Raw genomic sequence first — 17,141 nt, 5'->3', positions numbered from 1 at the left:
AAGATCACTATTGAAACTACACATCCTCTGCCCTAAACTACCAGTCTGTTTAATAGAAACACTATTCGCCTTCAGAAGTTTATAAGACGATAGATCTGTTAGTTTGGAATATTTTCATTTTAGCTTAATGTATTTGTTGTAACTATGACATAACCAATGAAAAAAGTCCAAATCTGTTTTTATACTTCATCTTTAGTAAGGATAAATAATAATAACCACTGTACTCATGGAAAACCACAATAAAGCAAAAGTGCAGAGATCCTTGTGCTTTATAAAGCAGCATTGTGTATTTAAATATGAAACTAAGTACAGTCATTTCAGTTTTCAGGTAATTTAGTTTTAATTTCATTCAAATTAATTGTTAGGATTTTTGTTTACAGTTTCAGTTTCAGTTAATGATACAGTTATGCTCTAAAAAAAGAATCGGTCATAGATGAGTTAGACTAGTGCAGCTTTAAGGCTAAACTGTGTCTCATTTCATACGTTTCGTTCTGTCACATTATCAGAATCAATATCTGCAAGTATCATCGCATTTTTCTATAAGTAGTAGAGACACGTGGAGAAGACAGAGAGATGGAAGAAGAAGAAGAAAGGGGTCTGAGCAGGAGCTCCCCTGCTGGTGATCAGGGTGGTGTTGGTGCTGTAGTTGGTGGACGATGGAGACAAAAATGTCCCCAGTGTCTGAAGCAGGAAGTTCTGAAAGTGTTTCACTCTGGTGAAAACCATCACATCAGCTTGTCCTTCAGTGCGAGAGTCAACTGTTAACACTGCCACCTGGAACCAAGAGCCATCCTGCGTACACATCAATGGACCTCCAGAAAGCCCCTGAAATTACAGGAAAGAAGCATTGTCCACTGATTTTGTAGTAACCGTGGGCTGATTCTAACATCACTTCTGAATGGCAGCTGGGATTTTCTGAAGCAGCCCATGACCCTAAACATGAGAAGCAGTTTGGATGATGAATTGATGAATCTAACTTTAATTCCTAACCCTTTAAAGACCCACATCAAAGAGCAACAAAAACACTAATGAAACACAAACACATATCAACACATTGTGTGTGTAGTAACAACTATTCACCTGCTCCAGTGTAAAAGCTTCAGTACAAATCGTGTCACTCAAAGTGTTCCCACAGTTCACCACAGACGTCTGGATCTCCTGCAGAACTTGTTCCACTAAAGTTGTTGAAATCAGAAAATGATGACAAGTGGCATCAGATCCAGATATTTCCCTATATAACTTTACCATGTTTGATGTCTCCATGACTACTGTCATCGACTCACCTCCTCCTTTACCGGAGCTCCATCCCACAGCCCAGCACGTGGAGCCCACACTGAAGGTTCGTCCATTGTCCAGACAGATGGGCTGGATGTAGCTGGACAGGGTGGGGGGGGTCGTGAGATCCAGCACTGCTACATTAGACCCAATCAGGTTGGTCAGAGTGATGTTTGCCACATTCAGTGTCACCTCAAAGGGGCTGGAGCCGTTCTGTTTCAGACGACCCAGGACCACGGTCCAATCAGATGCTGTGGGTGAACTGATGGAGGTAATATGAGCTAAATTATGACTGAGAAGAACTTTGTTTCTGCTTTGTTTCAAAGAGGACTTGATCTAGTGAAGATGTAAATCTTTAAGATCTGCTTACAGAGTAGGTTCACTCAGTCCCTACAACAGCTAACCACTGTGGTGTGATGTAACACCCATCTGCTTTGGCTAAATATCTGATTGTTTGTGTGTCTTTTCACAGCCAACTAGGCAAAAACTGAATACTACATAGACACTGACACCAGGAAGCCTGATGGAGACATTCTGCTTACTTCACTCCACAGCACTTTACTCTCCTCACTCTCCACTATGACCAAACATGACACTCCTCCGCTTGAACCACCCTATCACCTGTTCTCTGGATCCCATCCCCCGCTTCAAGCAACTGCCCCCATGCAATTAAACTTTATTTATATAGCACCAATTCAATTCAAAGTCATCTCAAGGCACTTTACAGAATGAAGTCAAGACTATAAAGATGTATAGATGTAGATGAGAGGACCCAACAATACCCCCTTGAACAAGCCCTAGGCAACAGTGGAGAGGAAAACCGACATACTGCAGACCAAAACACTGGGGTCGGTGAGTGAGGTAGTCCAAAATCCAGGTCAACAAGCATGCTCTTTAATTTCTCCCCTAGCAGGACAGGCTAGATTGTGTTAAAAGCACTGGAGAAGTCAAAGACTGGCACCAGGCATGATGTTTTCCATCCCACAGACACCCTCTCCAAGGTGTTAAGGTAAATCCAAATTAACGTCGCACACAAATATTTCTAGCACCATTGGATTAAAATCCAATGGAATCGCTCTGTATTTACCATTGGTCATTTGTAGTTTCCATATATGAAGCTTTTAATAGACATCAACCACGTGCTGAACTCAGAATTAAAACTCTAAGTTGAATGAAGTTACTCTGACCAGTTTCCCCTGTCAGGGTTTGTCAACTATAGAGTTTGGGGTTAACCTCAAAGCTTGTGTTAATATGTGTCAAGGTGTCTCACCTTGAGAAACAGTCAGCGTTGCTCAGCACAGAATCCACGGCCACCAGAGTCCCGCTACACACATGACTTCCATTCTTCTGTAGACTCACCATCCACGGCCACTCACCAGCTGTAGTCACCACGTTTCCTCCCAGAATGCGGGAATTCAGCAGGGCCTGGCCACAGACCACAGCTGGAGAGAGAAGACAATTACATTCTGTAAAGCCATGTAAACTTGAGTGAGACAAACCCACAGGCCTGCTCCCATAGGTGTTTTGCCCAGGCAGGTTACAGCTGAATGATTAGGCCTTTGCTTCAAGCACTTTATCCATTAAACTAGTCCCAGTCTACTAAGAAAAGCTGATTCTATTATGTTCACTCTGTTCCTACTTAAAAAATAAATGTGCTGGCTCTGCTGTTTATTTCCTGTTGCAATGGTGAAACATTGTTTCTGAGCTTCATTGATGAGGGCTTTTGATAGACATTGTGCACTTGCTTATCAGAGTGAACAAACTATGAGTTTCCCCTTTAAGACTTTGAGTTCATGTTTAACCTCAGAGTTTTAAAGAGTTTTAACCGGCTTCCTCAAACACATGACTGGAACTCACATTTAGCTGTGGTTGTTGGAGGAAGAGTGGTTGGTGGTGGTGGCAGGCCTGGACAGGAGACACTGAGGTCCCCATCGATCCCGTTAGACGTGAATGTGACAAATCCTGGTGGGTCACTGGTGATCTGGCTGTTGATCCAGGACTGGTACTTGGACACTCTGGTGAAGACTCCTGGTAAGTTAGGTTTACCACAATCACTTCCAGAACTCACAACTCCCCCCAGGATCCAGCGACTGTTCTGTCTGCTCACTAATGGACCACCATCATCCCACTTTAAGGAAAGAAAAGTTCAGGAAATAGAACGTGAAGATGTAAAGCACCAACATAACATATACTTAAAGATGATCACCTGACAGGGCCCCTTCCCTCCAGCAGGAACTCCAGCACACATCATGTTGTCTTTGATTGTTCCTACTCCATAGTTACAGTTACACTGTCTGTTCCCCACAACTGGCAATTCAACCTCCCTCAGGTTCATTGGGGCGGGAGCCACTGAAGTGACACAAATTCAGTTTAATTAAATTTGCTTTAACTTGCTTTGCCAGTTTAACACAAAAGGGACGAATGAATGAGAAAAACCTGAAGCAAACAAATGTAGAAATGTGCCAAATAAGTAATGTGAGAAGAACATTTCTAGAAACTGTACATAGATGTAAATGAACCAATAAATATTTTCAAAATTACCAAATACAGTTTGTTATGATAACGATAACACATTCAATACATTTATTAGACCACGAGGAAAAAGTGATTTGGTGAGAAACAAAAAAATATGTTATTTGAACCTCCAGTTTCGCTTTTAATGAGTCTTTGTCCAACACATGCACTGTGGGCTGTAATATCATTCTAACTTTATTTATAAAGCACCATAAAAACAACACAGTTGGCCAAAAATCTGTGCACAGACATGAAGACAAATAAAACACATGAAAGAATTATAAGACAAAAAAACATCTTAAACTGAGTTAAAGATTTATGGATAGTGAAGACTTAAAAAACGGTTTTAAATTGGCCTGATGTGCAAGGTCACCTTGCACGACTTAAAGTAAGTGATCTGCTGACCTCAGAGAGTGTGATGGATGGAAGCGAGTTGTGAGAAAAACATGGATTAAATTCTCAAAGAGATGCGGAGAAAGAAAAGATTTGGCTTTGTCCAGTTGCCTCAAATGAAAAAAGCTGGACTTGACCACTAAACTAATTGGTGCATCAAGTTTGAGATCATTGTCCAGTCTCACACCCAGGTTGGTTGCTGTAGGTTTCAAATGTTAATTTAAAAAACCCAGATCAATCCATGACTTGGTTTCTTCCATGCACTGTATGAGTTGGGTTGTTGAGAAGGCATTTTCCTTTTTCAGGGGAACATAAATTTCCCTGTTTTCTGCATAAAAGTGGAACAAGATGCGATGTTCTCAGACAATTAAACCAAGAGGAAGTAAAAACAGAGAAAAGAGAAAAGGGCCAAAAATGGACCCATAAGGTGTGTAGTTCCAACACGGACACAGCTTCTCTCTGTTAAGTAAGACCTAAATCCCTCTAAAGCACCACCCTCGCTGTTCCTCCTCCACAACCAAACGTCCTCGGAGAGTTAAAATACGTGCAGCCAGGTGGTAAAAGTTCAAAAAAGGCACCGGACTCACAACAGTCATCCATGTTTCCGTTACACACAGAAAATCCAACTAACGGGACATAAAGAAAGTCTTAGAAGAAAAGTTTTGTTAGCTAGCGATCTAGCATTCACCAGGGCAATGCTAGCAGAAGACGAGACATTAGACAGCTGTGGGGCTCGAACAAGCGGCCTCAGGCTGCAAAGGTTCATTCTGTGCCCACGGAGGTAGGGAAAGGTGAGAGGACGAATCTGTTCCCCCTCATCCAAGCCAACCACAGGAACCAGACAGGAGCCGATCGGATCCTGAGAGCATCTACGCCCTCTGCCTGAAGGTGGCGTCGGAACATGGTAGAGGTTAATCGGTATACCGGAGAGAAACGGGGAGCAAAAGGTTCTCTGTCCATCCTGTCCAAACTGAGCCAAGTTTTCAAAGGAGAGTTGGAGGTTTACGAGTTTTTGGCGATGAAACACCAATAGAGAGTTGACTTTAACAGTGACAGTCGACAAGAACACTATAACCACAATCAAGGTTCACGGAGACAGAGGGCGAGCCACACACACCGGCACCATCTTATCAATTATTACATTTATTCATTTATTAAAATGATTAATTTCACTTTATTTAACTTACTCTCACCAAAAGATTATGATGTGTTAACTCTGTACAAACTGTTCCTGAAGTATTTGGTTACAGAGGGAAAGAAAGATCTAAAAAGAACCGCTGACATCATGCTTCCTCTGAGGGTAATTCTGGTGCAGTGGATGTAAAACTGACCTGTTCCAATTCCAATGAGCCCCCACCCAGTGACCCAGGTGCTGGTTCCACTGTGGTAGGTGCTGTCAGAGGCTGCCAGGCAGACGGGCAGAACGTAGTTGGTGAAAGTCACAGGTGAGGAGAGTTTTAGGAGGGAGATGTCGTTTTCACCCGTACGGGCCACATAATTGGGATGATTGATGATCTGTGTCACTTTCAGAACCATCACTGTGGGGGCGAATGACATTTCACTCTGTAGACCCAGAATCGCCAATGCCCATGTTGTGTCATTACTGTGGTAAAAAAAAAAAAATTCCAGTGCACAAAGATGTTACGAAAGAAGTGAAGAGGATCTTTTTCAAACATGTAAAGCTGTCAGTCATTCTCCGAGTGTTTGCTGGGGCCTCGTCTGTAAAATACTGACATTAAAGCAAGTGCAAAATAACTTAATGTAGGTGTTAATGTGAATGGACATATTCCAATCAGCCTCCACATGTCGTGCATTCTCACAACTGTTGATCCACCTGAAAAACATTTATCATCTGTGAAGGAACAAAAGGAAATTTCCAGAAAAGGACCCCCAGCAGTCGAAGTCTATAGCAGCAGAGCTAAGAGCTGGTTCAGAGACACTGAGCAGCTCAAGCTATAGGCTTTGTAAAAAGGAAAGTCTCTGTCCGAATGTGAACTGGGAGCTGGTTCCACAGGAGAGGAGCTTGATAGCTGAAGGCTCTGCCTCCCATTCTACTGTGTGAAACTGGTGAAAGCAGAACTCTGCACCTTCCTACGCACTTAAATGTATATATACTTTTAATCCTTTCTTCTTTTTCTTGCACTTGCATCTGATGAAATGGAAAAACATTTCTTCTGATAGGACTTTGCTTTGATGTTTACTCCTTGACTTGTTTATTCTGGATTAAACATCTGTGGTAAGCAGGAACATTTTTTAGACTACAAGTGTTAGTTCTCAGTGGGACTTTGATTTAAATACTCGCTCCTGTCTGCAGCCTTTTGTTATGCACATGTACACTTGAAGAAGGCTGATTAGAAACCCATTTGTGGATATACAAAGCAGATGGGGGGGGAATCAGGCTCCCCCCATCCCCTTCACTGATTATAAGAACTAGGTTTCCTGTTTACATTACAGTTAAGAAATCAGCTTTCCCAAGGACGCTGACTGCAGCCTGGTTAAACAGGTGCATGTAAACACACTGCATGAGCTGTAAGTTCAGCAGTATGAAGCGTTGTCACATTTTCATTCTGTGCACTGTGGTCATGACCACACTGATGGAAGCTCATTTAACCAGCATATGTCTGTGTCATTTGAACTTAACTCTCCTGCCACTTACAGCATTAGTTCCTAAACTTCTCAGAACTGCTGATTTTGAAACAACCCACCTTAAGAAGCAGTGAGCAGAAGTCATCACCCACTGATTGTTAATGAGGGATCCTCCACAGGAAGATATAGACCCAAGCACATACGCACTCCATGGCCAGTTACCCATAGGGGCCTCCTGTCCTCCAACAATCCTACTATTGATGGCAGTTTTACCACACACTGAAGAGAATCAGACAACAAAGACACAATGATTATATAATCGTTCCATGAAGAATCAGGGTCAGTTGTAATGTTTTAGAGGAAATATTAACAGTATGAACAGAGTTGGGTGGAACATTTGCCTCCCTTATTTTGAAATAATAAAATTTTTATAATAATATTTTGAAAGTAAAACTAATATCTTATTCATAAACATAATATTTAACGCATATTCAGATGTTACAAAAGTTCTTTTACCATCAGAAGTAAAACTGTGTATAAAAAACTAGTGGTGATGGACAATAAACAGTAAACAATTTATATTTTCTTGCCATTTACTCAGTATAAGAGTAACCTGTAACATTTATTACTAAACATCTTCAAACTGAAATATTTGTGGAAAGTAATGCACATATGTGAAATTTTAATTTGAGGAAATACTGCAGCTTTAAGATTAAAATATTATTTTAAAAATGTCTCACTCACTGTAACTTATACTTCTTGTTGTAACATGGAACTGAAAAAATACACAAATATACAACCCTGGACATACCAGGCACTTACGTTGGGCTGTGGGCAGTGAAGGGAGCGTTACAATTGGAGCCAGAGTTGGACAGGTGTTGTTGAGGTCACTGTTAGTCCCACTGGACGTGAAGGTGACAAAGCCCGGCTGGTTGTCTGTGATCTGGGTGTTGATCCAGGACTGGTACTTGGACACTCGGGTGTAGACTCCTGGATACTTAGGTAAACCACAGCCCTTTCCAAAACTAGTAATTCCTCCCTGGATCCAGCGACCGTTCTGTTTGCTCACCAGTGGACCACCAGAGTCCCCCTTTAAGAAAAAAGACATAATGGAAAAACTGCAGGAGATAAAAACCAGACAAAAACAGATAAAGACAGTGATGGACAAACACAGAACAGATATAAGAATGATCACCTGACAGGTGTCCTTCCCTCCAGCACGTAACCCAGCACACATCATGTTTTCTGTGACACTGATGAATCCATAGTCACACTTGCACTGTCTGTTCCCCACAATTGGAACCTCAGCCTCCCTTAGGTTGTTTGACAGCACTAAAGAGACAGAATCCCATTAATAAACTACATAAACAGACTTTGGTTCATACAAAATGCATCAATAATATTTATACGAACATCTACACACAAAAGTTATTATCTTTAGCCATTGTCTTCATTTGCTGATCAACTTCACTGCTCACTCACAAAGACATTTTGAAAAGTCATTTTATAGAACTTTTACTGGTAGATTTTATAATTTAATAGAACTTTTGATCGAAAGGTGCAAATACTTATGACATTGTTGGACATTGCTGGTCTGTGTTATGTCCTGCTGCCTGAAAGTGTAAATTCCTACAATACCCAGAACACACTGTGCTATTCATGGACTCACTAATACACACATGGAGCACATTTGTTTGTTCTTTAGTTTAGTTACTACGGTGTCAGTCTGTGTTGTACTGGGCCGTAAAGCTGTGATGGAAAAAAGTAAATCAGTTTTCACCGATAAGGAAAAGACTGATTTTATTTTCTTCAAATACATACTTCAGGCCAGAATACATCATCGGAAGAGACAGAACATTTTCTGAAGAATGTTTCCCTAAATGTTTTAGTTCACAAGATGAACTTCTACATCCCCATGTCACTCTATGCCACATAATAAATCACCCAGTTCAGATGGTTTCCAAGATGAATTTATAGGAACTTCAGGTCACTTCTTTACACTCATTTATCCATGATCTCAGCTGGCAGCTGCACTCACGACACCACCAGAATCAAATCTAAACCAATCTAAAATAAGTTTCTATATGCTGCTGATATACTAATACATAATAAGGCCTCGTCTTCTCCTCTGTCAGGTCATGATCTGATTAACAACTTCAGTAGAGGCTCCATCAGCCGCACAATGACCAAAATTCTACCTCTTACTAAAATGAACTGAAGTGCGTGGACACCCACAGCCAAATTCTGTTCTTTGCTCAGTCTCCTTTTCCCACTTTTCCCACCATCTCTCTTCATTTCTCCCTCTCTGCTCTACTGCTGCCTCTTTTAAGCACACGATGGTAGTTAGTGTATAAAAACCCAGAAATACCAACCATAAAAAACATGCAAACATGCCGTCAAGGTTCCAGCTGACTAGGGGAGTTTCTTTCTTACACTGACAGTTATTATCTCCCAAACTCAGACTTTGACCTTTGTCAATAAACTATGTTAAATTACTTCATGTCTTAATTGAACTTCATCCACAGATCTCTGTCAGGTGATACCTGACTCAACAGATCTATGTAGCATCTGGGGGTTGCATTATAAATGTTTTTTAAACCTTAACTCGTCAAACACAGCTTGGTGGAGCTTTTCAACTGCTGGAGGACGTTTGTGATGTTACCCTGTGTGATCGCTTCAGCAAAACATTTGTTCCTGCCTAACACTATCCTCCCATTAAAGACCAAAATATACCCAAATGACCGATGTGACTTCACTGTTTCACTTTGACACTGGTGGGTGGTGTCTGTGATCGACGCTCGGAGCTTTCGTCATTATCTGGCGCTGTGGGTGGAGAAAGTGTTGTATTTGGAGCAGTTAAAGGTTCTGTTCTTAATTGGCTCAGGTCATATCTTAGTAAAAGAATTTTCCCTGTCAATATTGACACCTGTTCCTCTGTTTCAATCGCAGTCTCCTTCAGTGTCCCTCAGGGGTCCATTCTCGGTCCTATTCTGTTTTCAGTGTACATGCTTTCATTGGGGTCTGTCTTATAGAAGAAAGGTTTCTTTTCCACTGCTATGCCGATGACAATCAGGTATATTTATCTTTAATTGCAATGAGAGGCAGGTCACTACAACCACCGTTTGACTATCTGAGGAACTTGAGAACATGGCCCTGTGTACATGTTTGGTGACTTCAAAACTGTAACTGCCTTCGATCAGGATCTTGGCTCCAAATTTGATAACAAGTATATAAACCTGTTAGTAATGTAGTGATCTGAGATTTGATAAACATATCAATTCAGTCCATCTTTCTTTAGCGGAAGTTAAGTAAAGTCAAGCCATTGCTTTCTTTTAATGATCTTGAAACAACAACTCATGCTTTAATCAGTTCCAGACTTGACTATTGCAGTGCACTGTACATTATCAGTTGTCCCTCTCTCATCTTCAGATGGTTCAAAAAGACACTGAACACCATGTTGCACTCTGTTTCATAGTATCTATGTAGTCCTTTGAAGTCTCTTCAATTGTCCTGTCCCTCCAAGTGTTCCTACAATTGAGCTATACTTGTGTTTATATCACTAACAAGTAAGTGCAAAAGAAGATAATTGCTATGAACATGATTTGGTTAATATCAACAGGAACATATATATGAGCAAACGCACTGTAATCCAGGTATTTGTGAGTTAATCATCTGTTGTTAAGGACGAACTGCTGTTTATGTTGCTGCCAACATTGTAGTTATGCTTTCATAATAAATGTGGTCCAGTTACTTCACCACCCACCTCCATCCTCAGTAACACCCCAGCCAGTGATCCAGGCATTGGTGCCGTTGTAGTAGGTGCTGTCTGAGGCTGCCAGGCAGACGGGCAGAATATAGCTTGTGAAATTCACTGGTGAAGAGAGTTTCAGGAGGGTGATGTCGTTGTCATCAGATGCACTGCTGCTGTAGTTGGGATGTTTGATGATCTGTGTTACTGTCCGATTTACCATATTGGAGTTTGATGAAAATAAACTCTGGCGACCCAGATACACAATCACACTCTTTGGGTCGGTGCTGAGGTAAGAAGAGAAACAAATTAGTCCAAAGACACGAGCTGAGCGGGGATGATGAGCACTAATACAAACATTTTAAGAGCATACATATCTATTCTAGTGTCCAAGACATTGTTCCTACAGGACTTTTTTAGTCTTTTCACCTTCAAACTACAGTTAACTTATTTGCACTTGTGTCCAATAACTTCAGTACACGCAAGAGCCGCAACATCAACACCACAAGTGTTAGTGTTGGCCCTTCATTCTGGACATGTGACCCACATTCTTCACATCTGTTGCCACAGAGAAACTGGAACTGTATTGTGTTTTTGTAATGAAGAATAATAATAAATTGTAATTTTTATCAATATTATCAACAAGTGATAGTCAAACATGAGTTAATACATTAATTTTAACCAACTAAAACATTCTTAGTGCACTTTGGAACAAGTATGTGAACCCTCCTGACTAAGGACAACATAAGTGGAGCGAGGAACTAGCTTTTATTGGAGTCTGGTCACTAAACCAGTTTGCGGGTGTTGAGCTACAGCAGTGGTTCTCAAAGTGTGGGCTGCGCCCCCTAGTGGAGAATAAAGACATGACAAGTGGGGCGCAGAACAGCAGGAAATGTGTCTTATTTTCTGCCTATCTTTAGTAATGCTGTGCTTTATTAACAATACAATTCATACACTCAAAACAAACATTCATGAGTACATGTAAATTAAAACATTAGTTAGGGGACCGGGAGGGAAAACCATTGGCAGCAGACAGCATGAGACCCAACAAAGTAAGAAGACACTTAGAGACAACACACCTCAGTCATGTCAATAAGTCAGTCGACTTCTTTCAGAGAAAACTTTCAGAATATCGTCAGCAGGAAAGTCGCACGTTAGCGTGCAGCTACTGGTCCTACCAATCTGCCCGATGTTTTGTTGTTGCTTTTGTTGCTCTGTTCTTTTCTCTCTTCACTTTCCACTCACCCCAACCGGTCGAGGCAGATGGTCGTCCACCCTGAACCTGGTTCTGCTGGAGGTTTCTTCTGTTAAAGGGAGTTTTTCCTCTCCACTGTTGCCTATGGCTTGTTCAAGGGGGAATTGTTGGGTTCTCTCTATACATCTTTATAGTCTTGATTTCATTCTGTAAAGTGCCCTGAGATCACTTTGTTGGGATTTGGCGCTATATAAATAAAGTTGAATTGAATTGAATTCACCTTAAAGCTCGAGATGTGGGGCAGGCACCTCAATCAAGGAAATACTGTTTTTGAGAAACACTGGCTTCAACAAGTTTACTGTTTCTGGAGCCACCAAATTGATCCCATGTATTAAGCAGCACGTTCCTTCCATGGGAGGATTATTTCAAAAATACTTCCCAAACAGCAGTGCTCAGTATGGCTGCTTTCTGGATCCATTCAATGCAGCGGCACCTGTCGATTTCAGTTCTGCTGAAGAGGACTAATTCATCAAGATGACTGAGTCAATTCTGGCTTGAAGTGGAAGAAGAGCATCCACTCATTGAGCATTGTTCTTCCCTTCACCACATTTTATCTTTTCAGCTGTTGGTTCGCTGAAGACAACGTGCAGATCTCAGCTCCACACTGAGTATGACTTGGGAGTGGCAGTATCAAACATGCAGCCCAGTTTTGAAAAGATGTGCAGTGAAAACAGGTTCATTCCAGCACTAATGCAGTGATACGACTCACATATTGTCTACTTCTCATTGTTCTTGGCTTGTTCATTGTTCTTCCCGAATGCATTTGCTCTTTTTTGCACATGATGGCAAAGTACAGCTAGGTGTTAACACAATCCCACTTTTATTGTCTCTATTTTGAACTTGGTGTAATTTGATGTTATTGATTTAAAGCATTAGTCTTTTTTTTAACTCAGAATATTTCATTACCGTTTTGATGGAGGCCAGGTGGGGCTTCAACCCACCACCCCCCCAAAATTTTTGAGATCCACTGAGCTACAGTGACACAAGCCACAATGGTCAATTATGCAAAAACTGAATCAGTGGAGCTGGTTGGCATCTGTACTTATTAATGTAACACATATAAATCCGAATGCATGGCGTCCATCAAAGGACACCACATACGAAGCTGCTGCTCCTCAAAACCATCACTGTGCATCTTCAGTTTTCCAAAGAGCACAATGGTCCTTTCTTGTCCACACCTCTACGTGGTTGTATGTTGTTTTGTGTCACAAATGTACTGTCAGTACTCACCTTTGGAAGCAGTGAGCAGCCGTCAGCACCCATTCATTACTAATGAGGGATCCTCCACAGAAGCTGGTCCCGTGTATGATCAGAGCAGCCTGCCAGGGCCAGCTGCCTGGAGAGACATCCTGTCCTCCAACAATCCTGGAGTTCAACGCAGCAATACCACACACTGGACAGAGATTAAAAAAGAAAAGCATAGAAGGAGCAGCACTGTCCCCACTTTCTTATCATCTTGTCTCACAATTAGTTGATTTCTAGCTGCTGCATTGTTTCTACATAGAGCTGAACAGAAAATACCAACAATATGAAATTATAGAGATTGTTGGTGCAAAACAAGTGAACACATAGACACAGAAACTCTGACTTACCATCCAGCTGTGAGTGAGACTCTGAAAAACAGGAAAAGTCTGATGTAATGTAACATGATGAGCTGTTAGAACAGTGAGCATCAGCTTTTATCTGATTAAAACTCTTTTTAACTCCACGATGGACTCCACCAACAAAAAAGATTCTGATCGTAGGAAAAACCCACATGGCTGTCTGTCATCACGTGTGGATGATAAAAAAAACCTTCAACACAACCACACATCAAGCAAATGCAACACAATACGCAACAAGCTGCTTTTGAGAACAGACACAGCACCAGCTCCTCTCTCCTTCTATTTTCTCTTGCTCTTATCATCCTTGTTTACACATTTCAGATGTTTATTAGATAATATTCACCTTATTCAGTCAGTGCACCATCAAAATAATTTTGAAGCAGGTACTTTACTGTAAAAATGTTTTGGGGCTTTAACGTTTAATGGCACTGTTCAAAATTCTGGGTGAAAAAAACACAAAAAATAATTATCTTCGTTAGGCTTATAAATCACCTCCATAGAATGGCAGATTTAATCAGGTATCTCTGAACTATTATACTAATCTCATCTCAAATAGTGACAAATTAATAACCACTAAGTTTTAGTTTTAGAGATGCTGATGTCTGGATCTTGTAACCAAATTAAGAGAAATAATTAGAATAAAAATTAAACTGAAAAAAAAGGTGATGATTGTCAGACAAGTTCTGAAGTGTACAAACCGCTGCCTCAGAACAAATAGTAAATCATAATTATGAGATAATGTCTCCAATCTTTTGTCTTTGAATGCAACACACTTGCAATGTCCTAGATTTGATAGGTTTCATACATTTCACTGTTTCTCCTCACACAGCAGTAAGCAGATGTGAAACCTGATGTGTTCAGGTGTGGACAGTGAAGAGGTTCTTACCTGGAGTCAGCAGAGTCAGCAGAGTCACCACACACATCACTTTGTAAGAAGCCATCGCTGCAAGTCCCAAATCATCACATCTGCTCTGGTATAAATACTTTTTTCTCCCCCTCCTTCAAACACACCTCTTTTCAGACAAACAATAGACAATTCAAACTTTTTAGTTTGATTTTTCTCTTTGTCTTTGCTTCTTTGACAACCAGCCACACAACCATACAACAACATCATGCGCTCGTATGTCTCTTTGTTTGACCAAACCAAGTCAGGTTTCACACTGATGAATGCACCATCACTTCTTGTCAAATTAAATTAGGTTTGTTTCAACCTCTTCAAACCTCTTTTCTGTCCCGTCATGTTACTTGATCATTACTTCAGAAGTTTTTTGGCTACTTTACTGACGAGGACCAGTCATTTCTTGTTATCTATGGAAAAAGGCTTAATGCTACAGCTCCCACACTACCTCATTATATCTACGACACACAATATAAAAACTACTTATCATTAGATGCTTCGTGTTTATAAATATTTACTGTGGATATTGGGGCTTTTAACATAAATCAGTACATCACATTGTTAATAACAGGAACAAAAAATGCTATGATTTTACTTTTCACGAATCTCTTTATTCTTTCCATTACTTGTTGATATAAACCTGTAGGATTTAATGTATTTGTTCTGAAAAACACACCAACAAAAAAACACATGTACAAATTGTGTCAAATTTACTCAACAGATGTAAATGTACTATTAAACCACTCTTCCTTAAGAGAACGATTGTGTGTTTCTACATCAATTAATTCAAGTTAAATTCAAACAAGATACAGACTTTGGTTTTTATTAATATCAACAAAAGGAAAACAAAGGGGAAATATTGCGTGGCTATTGGCTATTTTCTCTAAAACTCATTTTAAGTAAAGTGTCTGCATCATCAACAAGAGGAACCAGCAAACACCTTAGCTCCACTGAAATATCAGTGTTTACTGAATCTAAACAACAGAAGTAAAGTTTGGCTCTCTGGTGAACTTTGTAAAGAGGCTCAGGTTTCTGTGTACAGTTGGTGCTTGGATCAGTTTAAATCATTTGACAGGTGAGGAGTGACCTTGTACTATACATTTATACTTACATTTAGTCGTGTAGCAGGCGTGTTTATCCAAAGCGACTTACAAGTGAGGTACAAGGCAGCAAAAATCTAAGTCAAGGAGAAAACATCGAAGCAAAGTGCTGACAGAAGAAATCTGAAGAAATCCAGTCTAGGTCCAAAACACACTATCTTAAAGTCCAGAATTATCCAAGAGAAATAATGGACACACAGGTGAAGGGCATAGGCAGAGTCCAGAAAACCCAAGGCAGGAGATTTAGGAGACAAGACATGTGGGGAGGGAAAAGTTTCTGAGAGAAGAGGTAACAGAAAACAATCTGGCCGCAGACAGAGCTGAGTTAATATAGAAATAAACTGACTTGATTAGCACAAGAGTAAGTAGCGTGTGGAGATGATGCAGAGGAAGGACTGGGCAGAGCACAGAGGACGGATTCAGATTTCAGTCAGTCAGTCAGCCTGTCAGCCTAAAGCCTTCCACCTTTTCCCTCTCATTAAGTCCTTTGTTAAGTTTACAGTGTGTTTTAAAACCTTGTCCTGCTGCATAATCACAAGCTTAGTTTTGATGCAGTTCTCTGTAAATTGCAGAATCTAGATCTGCAATAAAGATCAATGAGCCTGTTCCAGAAGCAGCCATGCAGGCCAAACTGTGACACTAAGGGATGGATGGTATGGATTAGATCATAAACATATCTTTTCTTTCAACAAACATTAGTCTTTCCATCAATTTGGTAAATGTCTTTTTTGGTCTCATCACTTTGGGGGATTTTCTCTGCACTTTTTTTTTTTTATTTTTTTACAAATTCCAACCAGGCTTTCTGATTCTTATGCTGATGAGGGGTCTATATCTTGTGCTATGGCCTCTGTATCTCTGCTAATTCTTGAAATGCTGGATTGTGATCCCTTAATCCCTTAATCCGTGGAGGTTGTTACTGATGTCACTGATTGTTTCCTTGTTCTTAGCAGCCTGGTTTCTGCAGGTGTCCTCATCTTTGAAGCTGTGTGTCTTCCAGCGAGCAGCTACTGGTTCTACCAACCTGCCCGATGTTTTATTGTTGCTTTTGTTGCTCTGTTCTTTTCTCTCTTCACTTTCCACTCACCCCAACCGGTCGAGGCAGATGGTCGTCCACCCTGAGCCTGGTTCTGCTGGAGGTTTCTTCCGTTAAAGGGAGTTTTTCCTCTCCACTGTTGCCTATGGCTTGCTCCAGGGGGAATTGTTGGGTTCTCTTTATACATCTTTATAATCTTGACTTTATTCTGTAAAGTGCCCTGAGATGACTTTGTTGTGAATTGGTGCTGTAGAAATAAAGTTAAATTTGGCAACCTTGGTGCTGGTCCCGAGGCCGGATAAAAATGGGAGGGTTGCAGCAGGAAGGGCATCTAACGTAAAGACACATGTCATGGTGACTCCTGAAGGGACAAGCTGAAAGCTGTTGATCTTTGAAGTATGTGAAATATTTATATGTGCTCAATGATGGCAAAGGTTTTTTTTTTTTCTTATACTGAATAAATGCTAAAATTCAGAATTTTTGTCTCGTGTTCATCTTTATATCTTAAATGCAAATGTATTTAGTGTGTAGAAAAATGAATGCGTTAGACTGGCTGTTGCCAGATCGGGCTGTAGTTGGTCCTTCTGAATTTATATTTTTCTCCCTTTGTGGCCACTTCAATGTTAGAAGAACAGCAGTGTCGAGTGCAACCTGACGTTTCTTTATATTGTAGACAGTGATTTGTAATTTCTAAATAACAGTATTAACAAACACATTTGACTGCAGGTGCTTTGG

The 17,141-nt window shown here is 40.6% G+C and overlaps 1 protein-coding gene across 1 annotated transcript; it reads right to left on the bottom strand.

The window, feature by feature from the left end:
- Positions 1–537: 537 nt before the first annotated feature.
- Positions 538–14,316, bottom strand: LOC137138031 (transmembrane protease serine 9-like). Its single transcript, XM_067524936.1, has 14 exons — positions 14,262–14,316; positions 13,364–13,384; positions 13,002–13,164; positions 10,532–10,803; positions 7,964–8,100; positions 7,591–7,858; positions 6,888–7,047; positions 5,514–5,785; positions 3,482–3,624; positions 3,133–3,403; positions 2,546–2,717; positions 1,284–1,537; positions 1,081–1,175; positions 538–825 (listed from the first exon to the last, which is right to left on the bottom strand). Exons 1-14 carry the CDS (start codon positions 14,314–14,316, stop codon positions 538–540), a joined length of 2,571 nt encoding a protein of 856 aa, XP_067381037.1.
- Between the last annotated feature and the right edge of the window lie 2,825 nt (positions 14,317–17,141).

This window comes from Channa argus, chromosome 12, assembly GCF_033026475.1.
Source record: "Channa argus isolate prfri chromosome 12, Channa argus male v1.0, whole genome shotgun sequence".
In the NCBI taxonomy this organism is placed as follows: Eukaryota; Metazoa; Chordata; class Actinopteri; order Anabantiformes; family Channidae; genus Channa; species Channa argus.
The sequence above is the reverse complement of the archived record's forward strand: the minus strand, read 5'-3'. Positions and strand labels throughout refer to the sequence as shown.